Source organism: Eurypyga helias, unplaced genomic scaffold (genome assembly GCF_000690775.1).
Source record: "Eurypyga helias isolate BGI_N326 unplaced genomic scaffold, ASM69077v1 scaffold1012, whole genome shotgun sequence".
In the NCBI taxonomy this organism is placed as follows: domain Eukaryota; kingdom Metazoa; phylum Chordata; class Aves; order Eurypygiformes; family Eurypygidae; genus Eurypyga; species Eurypyga helias.
In genome coordinates, this window is record NW_010236431.1 from 1 (window position 1) to 27462 (window position 27462).

The window sequence follows — 27462 nt, forward strand, 5'->3', positions numbered from 1 at the left end:
CGGAGTTAAACCATGACAGTTTGCCATGTTCCGATTATGGAATTTCCATCATCATTTTAAACCTGAGGAATAGGGTATATGTTTGATAACATTTCATCTGCCTTTAGAACAAAATGGTTCTTATCAGAAAATACACATACTTTTTTGCATTTCAATCACAGTTTCACGGCTAGATATTAACCAAATAAAAAAGGATTTAAAACCACATGCTATGTAAACACATTTGTCATCTTCCTCAGGGAAATACAGGTCTAGTTGGTGTGTTCTGGTGTAAAATTTGTTCCTGTGTAAAACCTTGACTTTGTGTAGAAGCAAAACATCACAGAAGCTTATGTTAAAACACATAATGAGTTATGGATAGGCTTCTTAAAACACCCTGGTAAGCATAGAGTGGATGTAAGTGAACAAGCCCATCCAACCTGTTGACCTACAGTCGCTACATTTTTTGCGTCATCAGATGCAAAAGGTAGAGGAGTTCAGGTGTAAAGTAGCCAAGTTCTATTGCAGGCCAGAGCAGTTCCTTCTTCTTGAGCTCTCCTCTAACAGAGGTAATGAATGTTTACTGCCCTCTGATCTTGTGTGCACTGGCTGTGTGCCTGGATTGTGCCCTCGATCAGATTTCATTGCTGCAGCAAGTGTATCATTGATGTTTTTTGATCATCTCGAGATGAAAGGTTCTGGGTAGGTTTTCATGAATTGTATTACCATCTTTTCACAGGAAACCATCTTCTCTGGCTTTTCCTGTTACATAGTGTCTCACAAATTTCTTTCTTACAGGATTTCATTTTGCCAGTGTACTTCAACTCCTTTCTTTAAGGTTTGTGCAAAGCAATGTATTTCTTAGCTGTGGTCATATTCTTTATCCTAACTTCATAATTTATTTGGCTGCACTCCTTTTTTCACTACCAGACTGTAGAATTATTTTCCACAGCAAGCTATCATTTGATATCCAACTTGACAGTGTAAATAAGCTGTACATGGTTATTGTGTTTTGATTGAAGTTTTTCATTATGCTCCTCCGAGCTTTCCTTTTGGCCTTTCGAGAGCTCACGGCAGACATACTGTGCATGATTCACGGATTCCTGCTACTTCACCTCAGTATTTTCTTTCCTCTTCTGGAGACTAGTTGGTCACATGTCCATGAACCAGTGCATCTGTCTGTATGTTGATATTGAGTTTTGCTTTAACAAGTTGGCTTAATTCACGTTCCTTCTGCACAGTTCTGCTACTCTTAAAATATACTTTAAATTCTAGTATTCCAACAGCCTTTAAAAACTCAAACAGAGCTTAAGATACTGGATTCTTGTACCACAGAAAATCTAACCAAGGATTGCGGGAGACCATGTACTCTTAGCCGTTTTGCAGCTGGTTTTTAAGTCTTCAGGCAAAAAAAGAAATGTACAATAGACTGGAACTGCTCAAGTCATAGAATAAAATGAAGGCGGTGGTGACACTAATTCCACCTGAACTTCCATGGAGATATAATGACGAGCACATGGCTATACTGGCTTGCAATGGCTTCTTCAGCCAAATTCTAGCCATCAGATCTTACAATATAAGGATGATAGTATAGGTGACTATGTAAGGGAAAAGTGAGCTTCCAAACAAAACTGTGTGCACTGCTGGGAGGTGCTGGTCTTTCAGGATGTAACACTGAATTGGTGCTTTATCGATGCCTCTGCATTGCTCAAAGGGGTCATTTTGCAGATGAGAGTAAAACAGCTTCTCATCATCCAGGTTAGCCAGCGTTTTTGGAGGAATAAGGCTTACATTTGTTCTGGGTGTTTACATTCTTTCTTTCTTCATAGCATCATTGTGCTTTATGTTACCTCTTAGACTAAAGTTGAGCATTAAAGAGAAGTGTACTGTTGTTCTGCTCCCATTATCCTTCTCGTGGTTGGTTTTATTTCACCGGTGACTGAAATGATCAATTGGTGTCTAGGCTTTTTTATCAGTCAAGGTACAAATAAGGTGTATCGTTAGAAAAGATACAGATTTTATTCACTAACTCATTATTAGTGGAATGATTGATCTTCTTTTTCAGAAACGAAATAGAGCCTCCTTTTGACAAAAAGGAAAGATGTTGACAGGAAATAACTCTATTTGGGAAAAAAAGAAGAAAAGGTTTTAGCCATTTGTAGCTGTTTAATGCTAAGGAAGGGAAAGGTAAAAATTCACTAATCCAACAACATAATAGAGTATACTGCTGATTTGATCAATAATAGCTGGGGGGCTCATGAGCAATTTTTTAGGACACCCAAAGGCCTAATTTCACAGCTAGACTGAGCTGAGGGTGCTCAGCATCTCTGTATTGTAGGGCCTCAACTGTGTGTGCAAGACTCAAGGCTCCGTGAATATGAACAAGGCAACAACATAAAATAGGTGAGAGAATCTTAACAGAAGTTACTGCTTGTCAGCATTGGCTAAACCTTCCCTTTCTTGGGTGGTTCTGCAGCTGGTTAGAGCCCTGAGGGGAGAGGGTAGAGCAGCACAGCCTGGGACACCCCATGCAGAGTCTGTATGTCTTCCGAGGCATCTAAGCATCTTTTCTGACTAACTGGGGGTCTTACGGTGGTATGTAAGGTCTTACTTCACTGCAGTGAGGGACACACATATCACAGGGAAGCTGTAGTAAGGTGAAGGCACATGCAGCTACATAGAAGTGCCAGCCAGAGTGGTGGACTGATTAGTCTTTCAAAACTAATTATCTACATGTTGTATGCAGATTTTACTCTCCAGTGTTCATGGACAGAGCTTGATCTTCCTTATCTGACGGAGAAATATTATCTGGCAGGCAGTCGCATAAGCATTACAGTTTTTGACAGAAAGCTCATGCTTATCTCCTGTTCTTCATGTGTCCGATGGAAACTAATCATGAGAAAGGATTTGGATTTAAATCACTGCACAAATAGTACAACATTATAAATATCTGACATATTTTAGTGTTTGACTGTCGGCCTGATTCTGTGCCCTGTGCATCTGTACCGGTGCTCAGTTTTTTGGGACAAGCTGGTTAGTGTTCATGGGTGGATTTGCTCAGAAAAGCTGTATCTTGGTCTGAGTAAGGGAGAGGAAAAGTTTGTGTCTGTGCACGCAAATCAGCTTTACCTTTGTTGGATACCTCCTTGTTAGACAGAGGTACCACTGACTTCTTGCGTGAGACTCTGCGAGACGTACTGATGTTCTCATTTTGTATTTTATACTAATGCAAAACAAGCCTACTCACACATCGCATAAAGCAACAACGATGTTCCAAACAGAAATGCCATTCTAAAACTCGATTATTGGCACAAGCCCAGATCTGTAAGGGATGCTGAGGCTACTACAAAAGTGCGTTTTCACACATGAATAAGCTCCAGAAGTCATATTAAAAAAGGTCATCACCTCATGTTAACCTTCTTTGGTAAACTGTCATTTCTTATTTATGTTACTGTGCTCTCATCTGTCAAGGCAACTGAAGGAAAGTAGAGACAAATGAAGTCCTGTGGTTAGCTGTTGGTGAAAAGAAGCTTTTATTTTACTGAGTAGAGTAATGTTGCAATCACTGCAACCCCATCCCTAGGTGTTTCAGTCAAGCCCTGGAGCCCTGGCAGGACTCCTGACCTTTGCCGGGGGACTTCCAGCACGGCTGTGTACAGAGCCGAGCTGGGACTTTGCAAGGCCACCACTGCTTACCCCAGTCACATCATAGTCTCTGGTGTCACTGATGTGACTCTGCACCTCTAGGGAACCACCTAGGAAGTTTTATTTATTTATTTTTAGATAGAAATTAGTCCATTGGAGGTATTCAGGGTGCTTTTTGCATTGTCTTATCCCAGAAAGTTGCATTTGACTCATACCACCATGGCATGCCATGACACAGAATTATTTTAAGGAACGCTTCAATAGATGGAGAATAAGGACAATAAATCATATTTTACAAAATGAAAAATATACTAGTTTGGATCACACGTGCAACAAGTATCACTCAGCATGAACTCGGGTCTTGGAGCATTAGAGTGAAGGCACCCAGCCATATTTGTCTTTCTCTATTCCAAGACTGTGTCTTGAGGTATGGAAATAAAACCAGTTGCACGAATTGTATCACAATTATGTTATTATTTGTAACTCAATTACTGTGCCAACTTAATGTCTGCCTTAGAAAATTAGGGAACTGGACAACACAGTGTTGTGACTTTAACAGAGCCTGGGTAAACAGTCTCAATAACTAAGATATTTTAAAGTGTTGGTTTTAAACAGTAATTCAAAAAGGAAGAGGGGAAAAAAATAGCCAAAGGAAAAATAAATGTGTGAGAAAAGAGGACACAACCTTATTTCTGGTGTCTCCAATCCTGTTGTTAGATGTTTCCAGGTGCCCTGGGACTCCCAGCATGAGTTCTTATAGCCGAGTCAGAAAACTCCAAGTATTTAAGTTTCAAAACACAGAAAAGCTGTGAAGCACTCTGTCAGAGGCTGAAGAATAAACATGTTGTTCTCCATTAGTTTGTACATCCAGAATATTGGTAGATGTCTGATCATCTGAAGTGAATTTAACAAGAAGCAATAGCTGGTTTTACATGTAAATATCGTTTGTTTATGGTTGTGCCTAACTGTCAAATCAGTATCTTTAGTCACAAATAAAAAGCGTAATTATTGCTTTTGCTTTCAGATTGCAGTTGACAAAAATCAAGGGTTCCCTTACTCCCCTCATAAAGGGAAATATTTTCACTAAGATTAAGGATTAATTGTGCATTTTAAACATTATTGAGCATCATGCAGTCAGACTTCTGTGGTTTTCTGGCAGGAGAATTTAGGCTGGAGAACTGTGTGGTGTTTGTGCATGGCTGCAGAGAGGATCCTCGACAGAAACTACCCTAACACATTCATAGCTGTATTTGCAAACCTGATTGGGAACTCAATGTTATTGCTACTCCTGAATAAATTGGGAAATTCCCCATTCTCATTTTTAAGCGTTTGGCTCTTGAGAAGTAAGGAAGGCTGGAGGGCGTTTGTCTGACCTTTCTTATGCACCCCTGTGCTGCATTTGGAGCCATCAGGGGATCAGTAGCTGTGAGAAGCTGTTGCATTCTCCTCTGCAGATAGCGTCAGCTTTCGGCATTTCTTTTTTCGGGGTAGTACTGCAGCAAAAAATGTGCTCAAAACAGGGACTAAAAACTGCAACAGATACATAGTAAAGGTAACACTAACTGTAGGTTATTGGACCTTATAAATCAATATGTGAATCTTGATTAATGGCAGGAACCCGAACTGAATTTCAGCAGGCTCATTTCAGGCTCTGTCGTGGTTTAGCACCAGTCAGCAATCAAGCACTACATGGCTGCTCACTCACCACCACCCCCACTTGTACTACTGCTAATAATGATAATATGTAATGAAAAGGAAAACAGCAATGGGGAAAATAAACCCCAAATAATACAACAACTCACCACCCACTGACCGATGTCCAGCCAGTCCCTGAGCAGCATGAGCCAGAGAGACAGAGCCTGAGAGAACACCCTGGCCAGCTTCCCCCTATTTATATACTGAATGTGCTGTTTGATGGTGTGAAATGTCCCTTTGGTCAGTTTAGGTCACTGTCCTGGGTGTGTCCCCTCCCAGCTTCTTGTAGAGAAGAATCTGGGAACACAGGGGCAGTATGAGAAACTGAAAAAGGCTTTGGATTAATGTACACATTGCTTGGCAACAAGAGAAAACATTAGTGTGTTGTCAACATTCTTCTCAGCACAAATCCAAATCATAGCCTCATACTTAGCTGCTGTGAAAAAAATTAACTCTATCCCAGCCAAAACCAGCACAGGCTCACAGAAGTGCTGTGGTTTGGTTTGGTCAGTCCCCTCTCATTTTGTGCACCCTCCCAAACTTAATCCACTCAACCGGAAGATGCATGAACCCTTTCAATCTCATTAAAATGTATCATATACTACACTCAGCAAAATGGGAGGCCTTTTGGGTCTGAGCCTTTTCTCATCAGCCAGGGAAGGGTAAATATGTCACTTGGAATGGCTCAGACACTTCCAACCTATCTGTTGAGGACTGACATGGCAGTCTTCGCTGAGAAAAGCATCTGATGTTCTGGTAATTGATTTATTTTTGAATTTTAATTTCACTTGTTTAGATTTTCCCTGATTCATGCATGAGTATTGCTGAAGTCTCCCCACTCCTCTCTTACACATTGAACAAAGATGGTTGTGAGCTAAACCATGTAATTTCTCACATCTGAAATCCCTCGAGGTAGATGAAGTCGTGATGGCTTCCTCCAAAGCTAATATTGCCATTGAAGAGTGATCTCGTTTATCCTGGATGCATGTTTTCATTGATGGGAGCTGAGGACAGGCACAGCCAGTTTTCTGTCACTTTTTAAGCAGAAGTTTTATGCAGACCAGTTGGGTAAAAAGGGCTGATGTCAAGAGCAATAACCTAATCTGAGGCTCCAAAGCAACAGCTGAAGGAGTCCTACCTGCATTTGCAGCCTTGGCTCTCTGCACAGACTGGGACTACTTCTATTTCAAGAATTCAGTGATTATTTTAAGATCATCTTGGTAAATCTTTTTTTTTTCTTTTCTCTCATGGATATGGGGCTTTTTGGTGTATAGATTTTTCTCTTTGAATGTTTAATTCAACTGCAGCATTTTTATAGCAGCCTTTTTTGCATAACCAAAGCATGCAACTGGCTGTTTAATTTTCAGGTTATGTAAGGATTACATGGGGTTGGGTGTAGCACGGCGTGTCGGCATGTCGTACGGTTCCTGCAGCCCATCTGCTGCTGTGTTCCAAAGCAGCATGGTTTTTAAAAAGCATGGTATTATTCAAAAAACACAAAAAACTGGCACCTCGTTCTGCGTCTCAGTTATCAGATGAATTATTGATCACTGATCTGACACGGACTGAAAGGGAAAAATTGTTTCTAGATGTCACAGGCCTCCCAGGTAACGACAAACGAAGAGCCCCATCTCAACGGCGTCTGCTGGTCTAGTCCATATGGCGCTCGAAAGCTCGCCGTGCGTCACAGCTGATTATAGACCCAGCACATGCGCTGCTTCCCCAGGGCTTCCAGCTCCCGTGTCTTCCTCTGGGATCTGAAAAGCCTCACGTGGGCCCTACCAGCTGGAAGGGAATACTGAGCGAGAACTGATTCTCTTTGGTCAGGAACGGTGCGGAAAGTGTAGGGAGAAGGACAATCGTCCTAGATTTCTCTGTGCGTCACTCCAGTTCTGGCAGTCGTGAGTTTGTGCAGAAAGCTGGGCATGAACAAACATACTGGCCTGAAAAGTTTTCTTTGTCCAAGCTGCCTGATGGTTAAAGCTTTATTCATCAGCTTGTGACAAAACATCCAAAGTTTGGAAATACTATAGCATTTACTACACCAGTAGGGATTTAATGTGACTTAATTAATGCAAGAGCTTTGAACAGTTTGATGAAAAGCACTATGTAACTGTATGAAAGGACTATTATTGTCCAGACAAAATACAATATTTGGGAATAATGTGACAAAAATGATAGACTGCGGTAGCAATATGTTTTGAGATATTTCTAGGGCTCTGATTAGTTTATATTAGCTAGTTTCTAGCATTTATGACTATCTCTGAAAGGCAGGTTATGGAGAATGTTAACATTCCACTGGGCTGATTGACAAGAATTAGTTTATTTTAAAGGAAAGGAAAGAAGCATGGTATTGTTGCAGCTGACTGATGTGAATTAAAAGCTAGGTAATCTTTTCCGCAATTACAGAGATACAATGATTGCTGTTGTCAGAGAAGAAAATACAGTCGTACTTTTAAGAATCATTGTGTAGGAAGAGCTTTGCAAGCCTGAAATTGAAGCTCTGGTCGTGGTCTCCAAAATTACAGTTAGCAGTAATTTTATGCAGAAGCAAGACTTTTGAATACTTAAATTATAGCTTGTTGGTAGCAAGGTATTTACGAGCAAATATAAGCATCTTATAAACAGCACATGAGTCATCTTGGTGTTCATTTTGAGCACATGGAAAATGGAAATTGCAACTGAATTATTCTTGTGTAGAGAGGCAAGGCTTAGAAACCTTCAATGCATGCTTTAAATGGAAATTATGAGAGGAAAAATGTGTACATATACATTTCAGTGGAGAATGTTGTGCAGGGTAACTACTGCTTTTTCTGTAGCTTTGCCTACGGGCTGTGTAAACAAGGACTAACGGCAGAAACAGAGATAGGAAGAAGTACAACTCCTGAGTGGTGGTTATATTCCTCTTTAGAAACATTTAATACCAATCGTCACTGGGACAACTAATAGAAATCCCAATTTTTTTTTTTTACTGAAATGCCTGTGGATTTTACGAGCTATCTTGATATATCCTTAAAAAGCTTTAAAACAATTTGTGATAAAATCTAGACCAAACAGAAATCTGTGAGCTTCTCTGTTCAAAGCATTGGCCCAAAGGAAGCGATCCAGACATGACTGTCAGCAAGATAGCAACTGCTGGGAGGGCTACAGTTCTTTATTAAAAGATCAGTAGTTTGATGAGCATCATATTAGATTACTCAAACTTCAATTACATGAGCACCTGAGGGCTTTAACTGGGATTTATTAGAAGACCAGCTTGAAATAAACCTGCCGTTGTTGCATACCGCATCTTTGAAAGACCCACCTGAGGACCTTGTTAACAGTTCGTATCCCAGAAGGGATTCACTGTCAGCCTAGAAGTTCAAAAACAACTAATAAAAATGGAGCAAACAGGTGATTAATTTGATGTCATCTTTAATCTCAGTAAGAGGGAAAAAAAGGCAATCATTTTGTGCTTGGTGACATTGTCCATTAGGATCCAGCTCTAGAAGTTGGTATGGACAGGTTTGGAATGTGTTAACGCCGCTGCTGTCATCTTGCAGATGAATCTCTGCAGAGTCAGGACTAATACATGTCATAAGGAAGCAGAGCGAGAAAATCTCTGTAACGTGCTGCCCTTTGCTCACTGGAGATCCATGTTGCAGATTGGCCTGGAGTTGGGATAGCTGTGCTGGGGGACCAGCACTTGTGGAGGCTTCCCGAGAAGGTGCCACGTCAACTAATGGCTGTAGAGCAACGTCAGCGGGACAGTTCTTACAGAAATGGAGTGGATGGTGGTGTAGTCATGTCTGGGTGAGATTGGCAGAGAGGTTGGTGGCTGAATGGTGTGTTTTTCCTCCCTGTTTTCCTAATCCTACAGGGTGTTGTCGCTGCAAGCGTGGTGCCAGCGTTGCACATGCTTGACGTGTTGAACGTTACGGTTCTGACTGGCGATTGCTCCTCCCAAACCAATAATTACCAACATGGGCTTATGTTCCTCTCGGTTTGTGTGACAAGTCTAGCCACGTGATGGCTTAAAGCTTCTTTCCAACCCAAGCAGGACATCCATCACAAACAGCATTCATGTTTCCAACTAGCAGAGAATACGTTCTGTAAACTGGAAACGTCAGATTATGAAGGTGTTTGCATGATTATAATTTTCTTCTGCGTATTTCACCTACTGAGTATGGAAAAGACAATTCTCTCTGTATCCTACTGTAGTAAAGATGCTTACTGAGCTCAGCGAGCGGGCATTAATATTGCTGCTAACAAAACCCAGATGTTCTCATCAGAGCAGTCATTTCTCTTTTTATTCCATAACAGTTTTTTCAAACTGTCATATCCTGCCGTGAGAAGATGCTGATGGCCCAACATATAAATGTCCTTAGTACCTCTCAGATTTGAATCTGCACAAGGAGTTTGGGCTGTATCACGCTGTCGCTCGTTAAGTACATGTCGTAGAGATCCTTCTCTCCTTTGCCACCCTCCCGCCTCCCAGCACGGCCTGGCTGAATTGTGCTGCAGAACTGTGTTTAAAAATTGATAGTCCCATAACAACTTTTCCTTCTATTCTGCCCCACGTCAGAAAAACTTGCAGGAGCGTTGTTGCGGTGAAGCTGCTGATGCTCGTGATGCAAAGCCTCTTTCCTAAGCAGGAATTACATAAAACTTTAATTACTGTGTTTCAGCCCACACTGCTGCGGTGCAAAGGCAAAACGTCCTCTTCCAACTTGGCTGTTCACATTGGTGCGCTCGCTTCTTTCCTGCAGGAAACAGTAAAATTAATGAGGCTGTTTTCTTCAGTATATAAACACTTTCAAAGATCATGTTAGGTGTTTGGATTGTCATTCTTCAGCTTTACTCCCTTGTTATTTCATGTGGTCATTCACTTACCCTGGCACCGGTTTTCCACGGCGCGTCTATGCCCGTCTGTGGGGGTTTCATACTGATGTGAATTGGAGTCATCAAGGGTGTACAGTTGCCAAAATATCTATTAATATAACCCTACCGTGGAGGCTGGTAACCCGATCAGTCTTCCTTTTTGGCTTTACTTTGCGGAGATGCTGTGTACTACTCCAAGATTCAGAAATGGATCGTTCTTTTTTGTTTTAAAGACCAGGAGTGGAGAAAAACTGTACAGATCTGCTTTGTGAAAAGGGGAAAAGTATTTCTTCGCGGCTGTGTGAAAACGTCACGGCGTTACCTGAGGTCGGTCCATGAAATCATCACGTTCCTTAATTTAATTCTATACTCTGATTTTTCTAGCAGATTATCTGGCCCCAATAATTGCTTAAAACTCATATATACATATATATATGTCTCTGTGTGTATATTTAATGAAGAATACCTTGAAACTCTAATTAGGGCTGCTTGACTCCAAAGCAGTTTACATATCACAGGCTTACACAGCTATCAAACAGATGCTTCTCCTTCTTTTCATTCAACTGACATTTTCATTTTCTCTGCATATTTTGAGGACTGAGCAGTGATGTGTTTTGACTCCTGAGGCTACAGACGATATCAAAATGAGGATTAGAAATGAAGCTTTACCTGTCAATTAAGTTGTTAAGCTTGTCCTCCACAGCGTCTACACTTTCAAATGGCCTGTTTATTGAATTTGAAATAGTTTTCATTCTTGACCTTGTTAAAATTGAATGGACAGTTCTAATTATAATCTTCAGAGTTTTCAGCTGCAACATATGGTTTGCATATAGAGTTGTGGATGAGGGGCTCTTGGCTGTTTGTTGAGCTAAACCACTGTTAACTGTCTCGGGAGAGATTGGCATGTCAGGCATTGAAAGTAAGCAGAAATCGGCAATAGAGTTATTGGTCATTTTTGTTTTTCCACATCACTCCTTCCAAGAGATCTGCTCTTGAGGGACATATGAGAAATTAACTGGGATTGCGGGATCCACTTGTTGGTGAGGAACAAGTCACCACTTTCAGGGGTTGCATTGTGCCAGTCTTTGTATGAAAGCAACATTAAAACAGAAATCTGAGCACTTTTCTCCCTGATATATTCCTCCCCTGTCCCAACAATGAATTCAGATTACCAGGATCTTTTTGCAGATCAATGTCGTTCTTTCAAATAGTCAGTGGCCCCCACTAACATGGTTGTGTGACGTCTCACAGCAATTTATTCATGTATTTATTAATGTATTTATTCATGTATTTATTCTCCAGTAAGGCCAGTGACAGATCAGGGAATTAAATCCAGTTTTTTAAGACTTGATTGGGGGGATTGTCCCTTTCAATGCTTATAGATGTCTTCTCCCCCAGAGTGATTGAGGCTGCTGAGCCCATCCCCTGGAGCTATAGGGCTGCTTGCAACTGGGCACATGTGCTGGAAGTAGCTCTCTTCCTTTCTTTCTCACTTCTCCCCCAAAAAGCCATACCTCAGAGATTCCTCTGTCCTCTTCCCTCCTTGAAACAATCATCAGGAAATCCATCTCCCTTCAGGCCTGACATAAATATTCGTGACCTAACACAGACGTAGTCCCACGGATGACTGCTGTTCAGCATTTCACAGCGCCATGATCCCTGTCCTTTGGTGTTCTCGGTATAGAGATGGATAAACCAGGGGTGAGAGGAAGGAAGCCCGACCTAGACACAGCGAGAAGTCACTGTAATTACCTGCAAAACATCTGAAATCTAGGGCAAGGTACCAACTACAGGGTAGAAAATTCTTCTTCGCAGCGTGACCGAATCACTGGGGAGGTCTAAAGGAAGGTGACAGGCTGAAAGACAGCGTATCCAGTACAAAAAGCTTTAGTTTTTTTAATGCCATCGATTTTTTTTTTTTCCAGGGGAAAGTAAATAATCAGGTAAGTTGGACAGCCTGTTTCTGTGCATGGCTAATTGGATGGCCCTGCCGAAAGAGGTGCTGGTTAAAGCTGCTTTGTCCTTAATCCCGGGCAAAGAAGAAACGTAGTGGAAAACTCACTGCTCTAACAAGGGTCCTTTTTCATTGTGGAGTCGGTTCGCAGGGACTAAATTGGGTAAGGAATCTCTTAACCATGCCTTTTAACCAATCTCTTATCCGATGTGACATGCTCCTTTCAGTACGGTTTGCTGAAGCTATTCCATTAATTAATTTTGTTGTAGCAGGCTTGCCTCAGACACCTGTGACACTGAAATTTAAGTAAGCTTCAGCAGCGATTGGAGCTAACCTGGGTGACTTTGAACTGGAGCAGACAATGGATGCTCATATAATCCATCGGAGGGGCCAGGAAAGGGCAGAAACAAATAGCTGAGGAGCAAAACTAAAAGCCTAGGAGCACTAACAGTTCAGAACGACCCAGCTGGCTCTGCAGGAGCACATTTATCTATGCTGAAAGCTATTTCACGAAGGTGTTTTAACATCGGGTTCTAGTAGGCCACTCGAAAGAGCTTGTAGCGTATTTATGGGTTTTTTTTTTTTTTGTGAAGCATAAAAAAGCCGTAGACAAGGGGTTTTGCAATTTAAAATCTCAGAGCTATCAAAAACTGCTCTATTCCCTCTTTGCTGCTCAGTTTGCTTCAATGAAACAGAAATATGTTTTCTATTAAAGTGAAGAGAAATTCTGCTTTTCCTTGTTGAATTTTAGGCTTTGGTTTTGACCAGACTTTAAACTTGGGTTTTTCTTCCCAGAGTCAATACTAATGTCAAACTTCCTTCATTGTGGAAAAATTGAACAAATATTTTTCTAGCAACAGGAGTTTCAAAACACCTCCAATCAAACTTTTCAAACCTTGAAAACCACTTTAGTGTTAGTAAAACAGGGAGAGATCATTTAAAAAAACTTTGGCTTCGAGAGCAAATTGTCATGCTTAATAGGGAGCACATTTGTGAGTGGATTCACACTGGTTGTCAAATTATGAACATTTTCAGACTCGAGACTTGGGGATACTGTGAGCTGAATCTGTCCTAATTTAGCTACTTATAGTAATAGCAGGTCTTAGTTTATGTTTCTCTTTTATAGGAATAATTTCTGACTTTTGTGATCAGCTTATGAATGGCTGGGAATGAAGCCTGTTTCCCCTCCTTCCCTTAAGTACATAAATTATTTAATTTAGAAACACACTAAATTAATGTGTAAAATACACCATGTAAATTAGTGGGGAAAGACCATATGATATTTTCACTTTGTAACTTGTGTGAGGTTTACACATCCTTTGGAATATAGAAGAGAGACTAATCACAGCGCTGTTACAAATAACAGAAGGGAAAGCACTGTCATACATCTTTGTTGATTTTAGGTGTCGTGTTAAATAGCAAACAATAAGGGAGTTTTCCTGTCAGATGTACTGAATGAGCTGCAGCTGAAGAGATGAGGAGAGCTTGTCAGGGCAAGGGGGTGGTAAGCCAGATTTTTGTTAACTTATTTCCAAATAGATGTTTTGCGTTGAACAGTTCATCTGCTTGCAGTACTTTAAAATACAGGCACTTAAGGTTTCTCATTGTGGTTCTTTCCATAACATCCCGTCTTCCCTTCCCTGTTTCTCTATTCCCATTGTTACTGACTAATCCTCACAATATTGCGTATGGGCCAAAAGCCCACAGAGCTCCCTGGGTAGAGAAGAGACTAAACCCTGATTTTACTGAATTTTAAGGTACTGCTGCAACGAGTAGACCGTGCTTCCTCTTTCTGGTCATGAGTTTTTTATAAATAATTACTATAATTATTTTTAATTATAATCTGTCTTTAAAACCATCAGCATTAAACCATCCTTGGAGCACATGCAAGTAGAGTTTTGTTATTTCCCTGCTTCTGCTGGTTGTGTCCTTTGTGCAGTGAAATGGGGAGGTTGTGGTGAATGGAAAATGGTAACATGCCTGTGTCACTCATTCCAATTTTATGTAGCATTTCATAGGCATCTGGTAAAAAGGGTGTAGTTACACTTCTGTGAAAGTCATTTGGGCCGGATCCGCAGATGGTATTGGGGTGGTTTGGGTCCCTGCGTGCAGACAATCGTTGTAGCATGTACCCAGAGCATGTTTTTTGCATCAGCTCCCAGCTGGACAGAAATCTTGTCATCCATAACAAGTCTGTGCTGTTTGTGGGATGGGTGATGCTCTCAACTCTTTGCTCTCTGCCTCTCTTCGTGTTGTTCTTTACTTGCCAAAGTAAAGAGTTTTTGCCACAACTAAAAAAAAAATAGTAAATCCTCAAATGACAAGGTCCATAATGTCCAGTTCTGTGTCCTTCAGCATTATGTGGGCACTGTAAAGGAGAAATTTTTTTCTCTGCTTGTCTGTCAAAGTTCTGGCTGTAACCGTTATCAGACTGTGCATGTTTTTCCAGTCGAGGGAGAAAAAGCCTGTTCGGTTGTCACCCAGAAGAAATGCCACTGGCTCTGTGAAGCAGGTGAGAGGTAGACCTTGCTCTGCTACCCTGTCCCTGCTCACACCTCACACAGTGCTCTTGACAAAGTGCCCTCGATGTGACTGCCATCCCCAGGGTACCCTCGGCGCAGCATCTCTCTTGCCGTGCAGGATTCTTGCAGTGTTAGTGCCATCGTTGGCTCGGTCAGCCCAAAGGAGGGAACGCAGCTCTGCAGCAGAGGCTGGATTTTAAATGACCTCATACCTTTCATTTTACTAAAGATGTGCAAGCAGGAAAAGTGGGTGATAAACTTAATATTAGAAGATCGTTTCATCTTGTGATTTCAGAGCAGCTGCCCACACATGCGCAGAAGGAAGGGATGTGAAAAGCAGGAAAAGTTACAAATAATGACCTTGTGAGGAATACGGTGCTTCTAAAAAATAGATTGAATTAGGAAGAAAAGCAGGCCTGCCTCTTAGTATTTCTGTAGGTACTTTGAGATCTGAAGTGGCAGTTGTCCTGCCCCAGAGCCCACAGATAATGATTTTGAAGGCCCGTGACCGTTCAGGCATTGGTGATGCGCAGGTTTGAGGGTGTATCTGGTTTGCAGTGTAAGCAGGAGCACAGCTGGCAACAGCTGGCTCCCCTCTGTTTGGATATGTGGGGGCTGCAGCCTGCTCTTGAGCCACAAGTGGTGCCCGGAGTGTTGCAAGTGGAGAGCTTAAAAACTGGGAGGTGAAAAATAGTCTCCTCACAACTCTGTATGGCCAGAAAAGAGGGAAGATCATAAAAATGGAGAGGGTACTGTAAATGCTCAGTCCTGCTACCATCAGAATTTGATATTTTTCTTCTTTTGGGGTTTAGTTTTGCATGTTGTTTACATTCCTTGATGCTTTAAAAAGCTAAGCTGTTAGGAATTGATCTGGCAATCTTGCATTTTTTTTTTTTTTTTCCCCCTTTATAAAAACATGATTGCAGGTTTGCTAATTATCTCTGTTAAACACTACTGTCTGTTTATTTTTGAGGAACTGGTTGATCATAGCTGTTCCTAAATGTTTTAATGATATGAAAAAAACAGTGATGTGACGACCCTGCATTCTAAACAAGCAGTCACCCAGCCCTGTACTTAAACAGGTTTGGGGCAGAGAAACCAGACTGTTGCCAACGTGACCTGCCAAATCAATTGGAGACAAACTTCCTTGAAGACGAGCAGAGCTGCCATTCAGGGGTATAGAGGACTTAAAAAATTTGTGACTTGATTCATAGGATCTGCCCTTGGAAAGGGCATGATTCTGGCAGCAGGTTGTACGCCGCATCCTCTTCTCCCGTGTTTGGGATCTGAGATGTGCATCCTCTCACAATGGAGGGAAGGTCAGCGTGCAGTTAGGACACACAGAGCTCAGCCCAAATGCACATGCCACAGAAGCACAGAGCTGAAAAAGCTTCATCTCATGGTGGCTAAAATGCATCTTGGAAACACGTAGGATTGAGTTTTGGCTCTGTGCAAAGTAGCCTTGGGACAGCACACTGCTCTCGTTTCACTTCTTGCCTCAGCGAATTGTTCTCCCTCTGTTTTGTGGGAATGCAGTTGCCTTCATCCTGGTCTGATTTGTGATAAGCAACCCATAAATGGTTTGAAATTTGGGTTATTCAGATAAGTGACCTAAATTGTAACTATACAGAGTCGAGCACGTAGGTGTTTCCATTTGATCTGCAGTGAAAACTAATAGAAATTTAATTATGTGTATTGTTAAACAGATACAATCTTCCATAATCCCCTAATATTCTAGAATTACAGTACAATTACTTCATTTTTTCCTAGACTATTTTTAATATTTTTAAATTTCTTAAATCTAGAGTACCTTCATATTTCCAGAGTTATTTCCGTGTAGAAAAAGGCTAGTTCTGTACCTATAACAGCATAAGCTACAGTTTTCCCAGTATATATCCTTTACTGGTGTAGCAATTTAAATGTAAAAGTCTGAACAGTTTAGACATTCAAAACTTTCAGGTGCAGTTCATGCATTTAGGTTAGTGTCTACTCTGCAGACTGCACCCCAGACAAAGTAATTAGGGCGTTTTTCCTCTGTAACTGGGGCAAAGTTGTTTCCTGGCCTTGAGATGTAGGAGACATTGGAAGGCGACTGTGTTGCATTTTTCTTGATTATCTCCGTAGTACGTGAAGGAATCCTTCAACATATAATCCTTAAAATATTGATTTTGCAGAGAAGGGCTGAGACTAGAAGGGGTCGTCCATCAACAAACTTGCCGCTCACGTGGCATCCGGGGCAGACGGTTGTGGACTCGTGTCGCGGGCTTGTTGTTCTCGCCTCTGGTATTTCCCTGCTTGCTGCGGGGAATCTCGGAGTGGGGTTGGGCACAGCTTGTATGTACAAGTCTTGTAGGGTCTCTAATTTTTCATTTAATTATATTGCCTGTCAGTAATGTAATTGCCTTATGGCCTTTCGGGATGTGCCGACATGAGGGATGTGCGGTTGAAAGAAGAGCTGCAGCGGGTGGGGGAGCTGCTGGGTGCAGAGCTCCCCTGTAAACCAAGCCACTTCTTTAAATGTCCAGGTAGGGCCAAGTCCAACTGCTCGTTTTCATTAGCTGTATGGTTTTTTTCTCGTTTGCAAGTGCTGATATCCTAACTTAAAATTATATGTGGTATATTTGAGAAATTCAGCAGCTGATTGTAGCCTATAAAATTAATATATTGAAGCTTCCAGTATTTTAGTTTCTGGAGGTATAAATACTAGAATGTGGTGTACTGTACAGTTCAGCTCCTTCCTTGTTTTTTTCAGAGCCTTTTTGATTATTTTATTTCTGTGACGCTCAAGACAAATAGTTCCCTGGTTCTGATTTCATCCTGATGTTTTTCAGCAGGCTATTTCTTACCAGTGTAGAATTCAACAAGATGAATAACATTTTCTGTTTACTGTTTATATTAAGAAAACCCCCAGAACTTCTCTTTTAAAAGAATATGCCAGATGTCTCCAGGCAGTAGGAAATGTATGTAGTATACGGTCTAATAAAACAGTAAATATAGCAGAAGAATTAAAAAGTGGCACACGTTAGCAAATGGTCTGAATTTAAACACTAGTCAACACCAGGACCTCATTTTAGGTGAGTGAAATTCACATGTGAAGTATTAAAATGTAACTTTATAAATACATTTCCTTAGGACCAGGACATGGTGCGCTTCCAAGGCATCTTTAAAACTTCCTTTTTCATTTAATTTTGATTAGATTTTCTAAAACAGAATAAACATAAAAGCATTAAAACATATATAAACCATGAGTGCTAAATGCAAAGCAGATATACCAACAGCAAAAATATGCAGACCAGACCCCTTGTTCCTCAAGTGCAGTATTTGGGGGGAAACCCTTTGTGTTGCCGTGTTCTGCTCCGCTGCCAGCTCGCTTCCCCGCTGCAGCAATCACAGACTTGCCTCTCCTTACAGCCATTTCTTTTTTTTATCTTTAAATCCCAGTCTCCCCATCCATACCCTCTTGGGTGGGGAAATCCCTTGGATGATTTGAGCACGTGATCTATAGAGCAATTAAGTTAATGAGTCTTTAATCTTGAAAGGGGGAGGCTTTATGATGCCTGTTGCAGAAGGGAGGTTTGGCTTTGGCAAGAAGACAATGTCTTTGGTGATCAGGATAATTTGGTACCAGCGTCGTCCTGGGTGAGATGGAGGGAGGTGGAGTTGCCATCCCTGGAGACTGTTAAGGCCAGCAAAATTCTAGACAAACATCCACCAGGTGCAGTTCTGTCAGGGAATGGACTAACTGACCCTTATTTCCAATGACTTCCATGTTGATTTTCAAGCAATGGTGTCAACATGCCAATCAAGTGCTATTTACAGTAGCCCAGTGTTGCTGAAAAGGTTCAGAAACGGCTTATGTGGTACTTCTGGAAATTCATTTTTGTGGATGTTTTGAACTTTCACCTGTTTAACTCAACTTTTCTTGATCTTTTTTTTTTTTTTTTTTTTTTGGTCCACCACTCTCCATCGTTTCTAGATGCAATGTTACAGCAGCATTCTCAAGCTTATTTAATGCTAATTTCCCTCTTTCATTTGACTGAATATAATCCCCTAAAATGTAATATATGGAAAGATACCTGCCTGGATTCAGAAAAGGTATCATCAGAAGGTCACATACTTTTTCAGGGAGGCCATCCAAGAAGGTGATTTGGAATGTTCAGGTGAACACCAGGAAGCCCATGGGACAAGAGTCACAGAAAATATGGCAACAATCATCGTTCTTTTTAAATGTGATGTCTAGGCTGTCTGTGTATTCGGTGGTTGCAACTGTAATGCTGATTGAGAGCACGGGCTCCGCTCTTGCGTGGCTTTTTTCCATTTATGTCGGTTGTATGTGCTTGTATCCTCAAGAGCACCTGCTAATATGATTAAAGACCTGATGGAAAAGGAAACCTTCATACAGCAGATTTCTACAAAGGCAAAATGTTTGACCAGTGGTACCTACAAGCTCAGATGTGTTATCTTGCCCTGATTCTTTCCCTGTATTTTTCTCTAGGCCCTGGGGAAACAGCTATGTCACAGATCACTCTAATTAACAAGAGCTTCAGAAGTAGAGACTACAGAGGCAGTGCCTGCGGGAACTTTGGAAAACACCATAAAATTTCAATTTTCTTTGCTCTGTTTACAGCACAGAAGCGAAGTAAACAAAACCCCAGTCTGAATGTAAGGGTTGCATTATTATGAGCTACGTACCATCCAAAACTAGGGTATGTCTTTGCTGAGGCTGTCTCCTAATTCTTGTTGTCTGCTTTCCTTCCCCAGATGTGGACGAGTGTGCGGTGGTGAACGGTGGCTGCCAGCAAGGCTGCGTCAACACGCACGGCTCCTTCCACTGCCAGTGCCAGGTGGGATACAGGCTCCACGCCGATGGACGCACTTGCATAGGTACATAAACATGAACAAGCGCTTCGCGTACTTCACGACATGATTTTCTCTGAATGGTTTTCCAATTCTAAACGTTTTTTCTTTGCCTCACACCCCTCTGCATGTTCCTGCACTGCCCTGGGCTTTCCTGCCCCCATTGCTCGTCCTTTTTTAGTTTTTGCCTGTTTTTTCTGAAGAGATACAAAGAGCAGATAGTGAAATATACCCACAGCTGCCTGGCAGAACACCGATCCCAAAATGCACAGCTTGTTTCTTCAGTGATGAAGACCAAGTGAAAGGTCGTTGCCAGCCTGAAGTTGGTTTTAACCCAGCCTGCAGTAGGGGAGCATCTCCATCAGACTGCCTGGGCTGGGACCCTGTGAGCTTTCCCAGGTGGTGGCATGAGCAGAGTCAAGAGGATATTAAAGCGGGTGTGAGGAGTGAGATGATGAAGTAAAATCTCTGTGACTTTGTTATGGTGAGCAGAGACAAATTTGTGAATTACTACAGTACATTTGAGAATATGGTGCTATGGACTGGTGATTAGAGAGGAAGCTTTAAAAGGCTAATGAAATATTACATATGTGCTCAGAGGTCTTCTCTGGTTTCCAGAGAGTGAGGAAGAGAAGCAGCCCTACCCTTCATCTCTTCAGCCTTTGCTGTGTGTTGAATTTTTTAGGTTAAACAGCAATGCAGATCTGTCTGCTTGGGTCTGTTTTACATCCTAGTTATTAGGCACGATGAGAAGTACGCATGGGGTGGGTTGAAAACTCTCCTCCAAGGCATATTACATGAACGTTCAGTTTGTGCTAATCCTTTTAGCTCATGCAGGAGTTGCCTGTGCATGTGAAGCTGAGAGTTTTGAGTACTTTTCCTGATATTCTGCTCATGCTGTGGGCTGTGATAATTAGGGTGCTATAGATTAGCAAAAGTTCCTTGTTCCCACAGTGGTCCTATGCCCTTTTATCCATTCCTTTAAGTGGTGGCACCACTCCTGTAAATTGGTATTGCATCTTAATCTGCTGCAGTCCTGTTTCATAGAATCGTAGAATGGTTTGGGTTGGAAGGGACCTTAAAGATCATCCAGTTCCACCCCCCCTGCCATGGGCAGGGACACCTTCCACTAGACCAAATTGCTCCAAGCCTCATCCAGCCTGGCCTTGAAGATGGCCAGGGATGGGGCACCCACAGCTTCTCTGGGCAACCTGTCCCAGTGCCTCACCACCCTTTCCAGGAAGAACTTCTTCCTGATATCTAATCTAAACCTCCCCACTTTCAATTTAAACCTGTTACCCCTTGTTCTGTCACTACAGGCCCTTGTACAAAGTCTGTCCCGCCCCCCTCCCCGGTTCCTTGTAGCCCCTTCAGGTACTGGAAGGTGCTATAAGGTCTCCCTGGAGGCTTCTCTTCTCCAGGCTGAACAAGCCCAACTCTCACAGCCTGTCCCCATAGCAGAGGGGCTCCAGCCCTCTGAGCATCTTCGTGGCCTCCTCTGGACTCGCTCCAACTGGTCTATATCCTCCTTATGTTGGGGGCTCCACAGCTGGACACAGAACTCCAGGTGGGGTCTCACGAGAGCAGAGTACAGGGGCAGAATCCCCTTCCTCGACCTGCTGGTCACACTTCTCTGACACAGCCCAGGTTACAGTGGGCTTTCTGGACTGCCAGCTCACACTGCCGGCTCATGTCCAGCTTTTCGTCCACCAATGTTTGTAACATCTCCATTACAACTGATACCCAGTTTCCCTTACTTTGCTCAGCAGAACCCATGCTGCACTCCTCCATGGCACAGCCAAGCAAAAAAATCTACATGAGAGCTAATAACAAAAGAAAATGCCATCCAAATGGAGTGCCTTTCTTTACATTAGTTTTAAATCTCCCATATTGAAGATCTTCAGTCCTGAATGCTTGTGTGTGGATGCACGACATAAAATATAGAGCATGGGCTGGCTGCAGGTCGCATCTCTGCAACTGCTCTGCTAAGCTCCCAGTTGTACTGACAGACATCTACTGCAGGTCAGAGCAATCCCATTCCAAGAAACAGGCATTAGAAAACAGTAGGAAGAATGTGGATATGATCTTAAAGGCTATACCTTGCTTTTCAGACAAAAGCCATTGGTTTACAGTATGGAGTTATCCTCCGCATGCTCATGGAACTGAGCACTGTGGAACTCAGCGGTTCGGCTGGTTTGGTGACACGATACCTGGTTTTGTGCTGATTGAAGGGATTAGCAGCTCTGCCGTTAGGAATAAACACTGTTTCTCTGGTTGGACTCTGAGCCCTGAAGCAGGAGAGACAGTTAATTCTGCATCTTCCTAAAAATAATAGTAACAAAATGCAGTCCCTGTGTTACACTTAAATCGGTGTACAAGTCAGGTGGTTGAATTCTGCAAAAAGGATTAAAATGTTCTGTCATTTGGGAAGAAGAAGAGGACGTCATTTGTTTGGACTTTTAAGCCTGGTTTTAGGTAATATGAGAAGAACAGTCGTGTATGGTCAGACCACATCTGCAGAATGAGTTCACTCACAGTTTGGTCATTGTCTCTGTTCTTGCACAAAGTCCCTTGGTTGTGCTTAAAATCAGCCAAATATGTCATCAGTCATTCCTGGTATTATCACAGCAGTAAATTTACTGATGCGACTAGAACACAAGATGTACCAGTGCTCAAGCTGTGGGAATAATGTTTTTTATTTAAAGAACTTACCCGTTTGAGTTTACTACGTACAGAGACTTGCAGTGTTTGGGTAATCCACTGCAATTAAAAATAAGGCAAAGTCTCAATCTATTCTTAATTCTCTTAGCTGGAGAAGTAATGGGTAAGGACACTGGTGTGAGAGAAAATAATGTATAAGCAGAATGGTTCATATGTAGCAAGAAACACTAGTGGTTTTCTGTGAATTAAAAGAAAAGAGAGATCCATCTCTCTGATCAAACCTGACCAGGAAAGACCCTGAAGTGAAAGGTGTGAACTTTGAGTTATGTTATTCTGGCTGAACAGTCTTATTTCCAGCTGTGGCGAGGGAATTTCATATGAAAACAGACTGAAGTGGCTTTTGGTGGGGGGAAAAGAGGGAGAGAACTGGATGATAACTGCAAAAAGTAGGTATGGTGGCAGTTAAATGAGTTTACCTGTGTAATTTGTGAAACCTCCTGCGGATGTAGAATAGTGAAGTCTTCTCATGGCACAAGTAATCAAGAAGCTTGGTTTGGAGTTGTCCAGCTATGAACATTATCAGAAAGCAAGTTTCATTTCACAGATGTATGTATTTACAGGAAGTTATTAAAAATACTTAATATGATGTTCGGTTCGGTTTGCAGTATCTCAGAAATTATTGAGGAGAAACAGAAATATCTCCTAAGATGAGAGACAGGAGTAAGTTTCAGAGAGAACTGCTATCATGATAATGGATATACACAATACTGAGCAGAGGGTATGGAGCTCTGCTTCAGCTGTTTAGATACGACACCAAAATGAATGGATATAATAAGCACTCATGCAATAGAGCACAAGACAGTTACTAATTGATGAGGACAGAGAGAAGCATTTCATATAATCCCAGGAGTCCCTAGCTTCGGGATTTGGGCACTAACTGCTTGCACTGGCTGTTGGGGACTGAGCGTTTGCCTCTTCTGCTGCACCAGTTTACACATTCAGTTTGGTGCACTCGTATGATCAAGAAGTGAACCCAGTAATGCACACCTCTTCACCCAGTGCAGCTAAGCAGAACAGCTAGCGTTTCAGACAGGGTTTGCATTAGCTGTAATATTTCTTCTGTGGATACTTTAGAGGAAGTAACGATCTCTCCCATATACTAAGAATAAAAACGTTCTGGAAACAAGCCATTTATGCAAGGTGATTATCTCACCTGCAGAAATAAGGAACAAGAATCCCTTTAGACAGGCTTTTCAGATGAACCCAGCCCAGATTTCTTATGTTCATTCTTTCTACATCGTCTTTTTCTCTTTTGGCAACCCTCTGTTTCTGGGAGCAAAAGTGCCAAAATCACTTGAGGGGAAGCAGATTTTGCAGCCTTGATGGCTTGGAAGTCTCCCATACATAAGGAAGTGGATCTATCTGCTTATAAGATATTCAGCCTGCATCTGAAGAGTCAAAAACCTGGGATAAGCTACTTTCTGATGCGATTGCATGGAACATTACTGAACCTCTGTCACAAGCTCTTTCCAGTAAGTCCAGTCTTCCAACCACATCATCACTGTGATTTTGGGATCTGGACTAAGTGCTGGTGGTCCATCCCTCCACCGGTAATAAGACCCTCAAAATACATGATTTGGAGAAATCTATTTCTAGTTGGTCATTTCTCCTACTCTCATTAGAAACTTCTGCTTGTACTCTAAGGCAAAGAGCCTCTAAAATGGGCTGCCTTGTTCAGCGATTACTTTCACACGCTAGTTAAATACTTTGTGCCATGCCAAAATCCCATCTTTCTCAATGCTCCTTTTTTCCTTTGCCTTTTGGTCCCACAAATTTTGCTCAATACTGAATTAATTTTTACATATACCTGCCAGGGTGTAGGTTCACTACAAATTATTTAATCAGTAAATGCAAAGGCGACACAGTCCATTTTTTTCTGGTTTTAATGCCTCTATTATTTTAATGTAATGTATTTAACTTTATTAAAGTTTAACTGACTGGTGTCTGGAAAGCAGAGTCTCAGACAGAGAACATGTTTATTGTGGTATTGGGATGCGTTATTTGGATTGATGTAAATTTGTTGTCTTCACTGGAATTTATTCTCGTTTGAACTCCTAGAACTGAAAGCAGAGTGCAGTCTTTAGAGCCTGATTCATCTCGGGTGCCAGCGGTTATCTTTGATGTCTGCCTTATGTATAAAAGCTGTTGAGATGCAGGTTTTTATGGAGACTTTTGAACATTGAAGAAGTAACAAAGACAGTATCGCTCCAAATCTATAATCCACATAAGTAAAAGCACAGTATGTCTGAATTTACGTATCTTGTCATTGATAAGGTTGGATTTAAGGTGATAGAAAGCATAGGTTTGAAGAGACTGCATGTTCTAACCCCCTGGTTGCTATGTAAACATCTAACTATGGCTTCATACTCTGGGTTTTTTGTACAAATATGACCATTATTATAAAAAATAACGGTATGAGAATTGTTTTGTTTCTCAACCATCAGCAGATCCTTGTCTTTCCTTCATGATACCTCCCATCTCCTTCCCCCTTCCTGGCGTGCTGCGGCCCCTGCTCAGCATTGCCAGGCGTTATGCCCAGGCACCCCGCAAAGAGCTGGGGCCAGGCCCGTACCCCTGTGCCTGTCAGGACTCTACAGCGGGGCTGGTTTTCTACCAAACTTCAAGAGTAAATCTCAGAGTGGAGGGCATGCCATATTCCTGCCAGAGGCCCATACGTGTGCTCAGGCCTCCAACCTCGAGCCCCTTTTACGAGAGGTGGAATTAGGCTCGTGACATGCCAAATCTCTCCTTTTTCCTGATCCAAGATGTGTTGCCGGTGCCTGGTGTGCTGTTCCTTCCCCGGCGGCTCTTCTCGTTCAGTCTGGCACCTCCTCTCACGTAGCCCGCGCCATGCCTTGGCAGCAGGCGCGATGAACCTGGCCGTGGCCGCTCGGCAGTAATCCCTCATCCCTCACTCCCCGGCAGATCCCCGTGCAGGGCTGCACAGCCCCGCTGCCGCAAGCTCTCGGCGCAGCGTTTCACCCCCACCCCTTCTGGCTCCAAAATCCTCGTTATGGGAGGTTGCTTCTTATCTCCCCTTCCATCCAAACTGGCTTATGCCCACAAAAGGAGGGAGAAAATGGCACTTTAAAAAAATCGAGATGTATATTCTCTCACTTGGAGCTGATTTAAGGTGGTTTTCATGTTCTGAAATATTTTCACTTTATTAGAATATTCTTGCTAAAAAACAGGTCTTTGGATACAAACGGAGAGCACGTGGGAAGCTTTGAGTGTATTGGGTCTGCTGTCTCCCGTGTAGCAATCGAGCTGCTTTCAAGTTACGTGGCTAGCGGGGCGGGAGGTTTGCGGGCAGAGGTGGGGACCAGCAGCGGGGGTCAGGCGCAGTGTGCAGCGAGGTGTCTCCTAGCTGCTACTGTGCATGCTTCCGTGATAATGTAAAAACCTGCTTTTCTTTGTCTTGTTAACACATACTTGACTGCACAAACTAAGTTTTTCTAATTGGCAACATAGGGTGAAATGCATCCTGCAGCTTTTGTGGCTCATGTTCTCTTAATGTCTATTACAGATAAATGAATTAATAGACATAAAAATAAATGTCAAATCTCTTTGCTGACTTAGAATTATAGAGTAGAATCACAGAATCTGTTAGGTTGGAAAAGACCTTTAGGATCATCAGGGCCAACCCTTAGGGCAACACTGCTAATAATACCACTAAACCATGTCCCTAAGCACCTTGTCCACACACCTCAAATGCCTCCAGGGATGGTGACTGGAGCACCACCACCTCCCTGGGCAGCCCATTCCAATGCCTGACAGCTCTTTCAGTGAAGAAATTTTTCCTAATACCCAACTTAAACCTTCCTTGGTGCAATCATAGATATCTGGAGAAGATTAGAAGGACAGGGTACGTTCAGTGATATTTTTCCCCAAGTGCTCATTCACACCCCGATGGCTGAGAGGGAAGATATTTTGTATGCAATAACCCTTGTAAACATAACCGATGCCTTTCTAAGCACGCATACCTATAGCATCAACACACGTACTTAAAACATCCACACGTACTTCACTTCTCCGGACATGCTCCAGCCCCTCAGTGTCTGTCTTGGAGTGAGGGTCCAGAGTTCACTGGATCCAGAGTTTCATGCCTTCTGTGAAGAACCAGATAGTATCCCAGATACTGATGGAGAACATAATACCTCCCTGCTGTTAAAATATATATAGATGCCGTCATGCACACTCTCACACTTACATTCATACAGCACAATAACAGGTTCAAACGATCGATCTTATTTTTATATGCAGTGTGCGAATAGGTGTGGGTGTGTGTTAATGTATTTTGGCAGGAGGAGAAATGTTTCTCCAGAGGCCGGAGATATATGGTGAACAAAAAAGAATATTAATTTTCATGGGTAAAAGAAAAAACATCTTTAGAGATGTTCTAAGGAGCAAGTCTACTTTACAAGTCTGTCCTGTGGAGCTTGTGACTCCTGTCCTTTGTAGCTTCCTATGCATGAGGCTGAGGAAATTGGCCTGAAAGGCACATTCTTCTTTTTTTTTTTTTTTTTAAATCAACGATAGCAGGGACAGAAAAAAAACCCCGATAGGCTAGTACCAGTGGGGCTGCTCTTTTCCTTCCCCTCCTTACCTCTGTGGATTCCCGGGTGCTCTGCTGCTGTCAGATCAAAGGGTGGCTGTACTTCAGTCAGCACTGTGGCTCTTAGATCTCACCTGCCTCTCGCTGACTCGCAGGCCTTTGCCGATGTGGGACACCGTGTCAAACCGGCACCGTAAGTGCACGGGAGAGGAATCACGCAGGGGATGGGGACAGGTGCATTTATGAAAGCTGTTCAGCAAGGTTGTGAAAGGCATGGGGTTGTCTATTTTTGCTGTCATTTATGTATTTAAATAGGCAATAAGTTTGCTAGGTTGTTGACATGCGTTCCTTCAATGCTTCTTTGGTTCCAGCTGTCAATTCCTGCAGCATTAACAAGGGGGGCTGCGAGCAGGAGTGCGTTCAGCTCGGTGAAGACCGCTACAAGTGCCAGTGCCGGCCAGGCTACCAGCTGAAGGGGGATGCCAAATCCTGTGAAGGTAAGTCCTGCGCTACCTGCCTGGAGATGCACATTAAAGGCGATTTAAAAGACCCCAGGATAGTGCTTTGGATCACCGTATTTATTCGTATTTCACCTTGCTTGCCAAAACCAGCTTTAGGAATGGCTTATTAACAGGATTAAAACAACACGTTTGAGGTGTGAAGTTCACATTGAA

The 27462-nt window shown here is 42.4% G+C and overlaps 1 protein-coding gene across 1 annotated transcript in view; it reads left to right on the forward strand.

Moving 5' to 3' along the window:
* The first annotated feature begins 17083 nt into the window (after window positions 1-17083).
* The window catches only part of LOC104506196 (multiple epidermal growth factor-like domains protein 6), a 66984-nt gene continuing 56605 nt past the window's right edge, over window positions 17084-27462 (forward strand). The window contains 4 exon segments of the mRNA XM_010147070.1: window positions 17084-17180; window positions 19417-19539; window positions 24678-24859; window positions 27120-27285. Coding sequence (XP_010145372.1) covers window positions 17084-17180; window positions 19417-19539; window positions 24678-24859; window positions 27120-27285 — 568 coding nt within the window.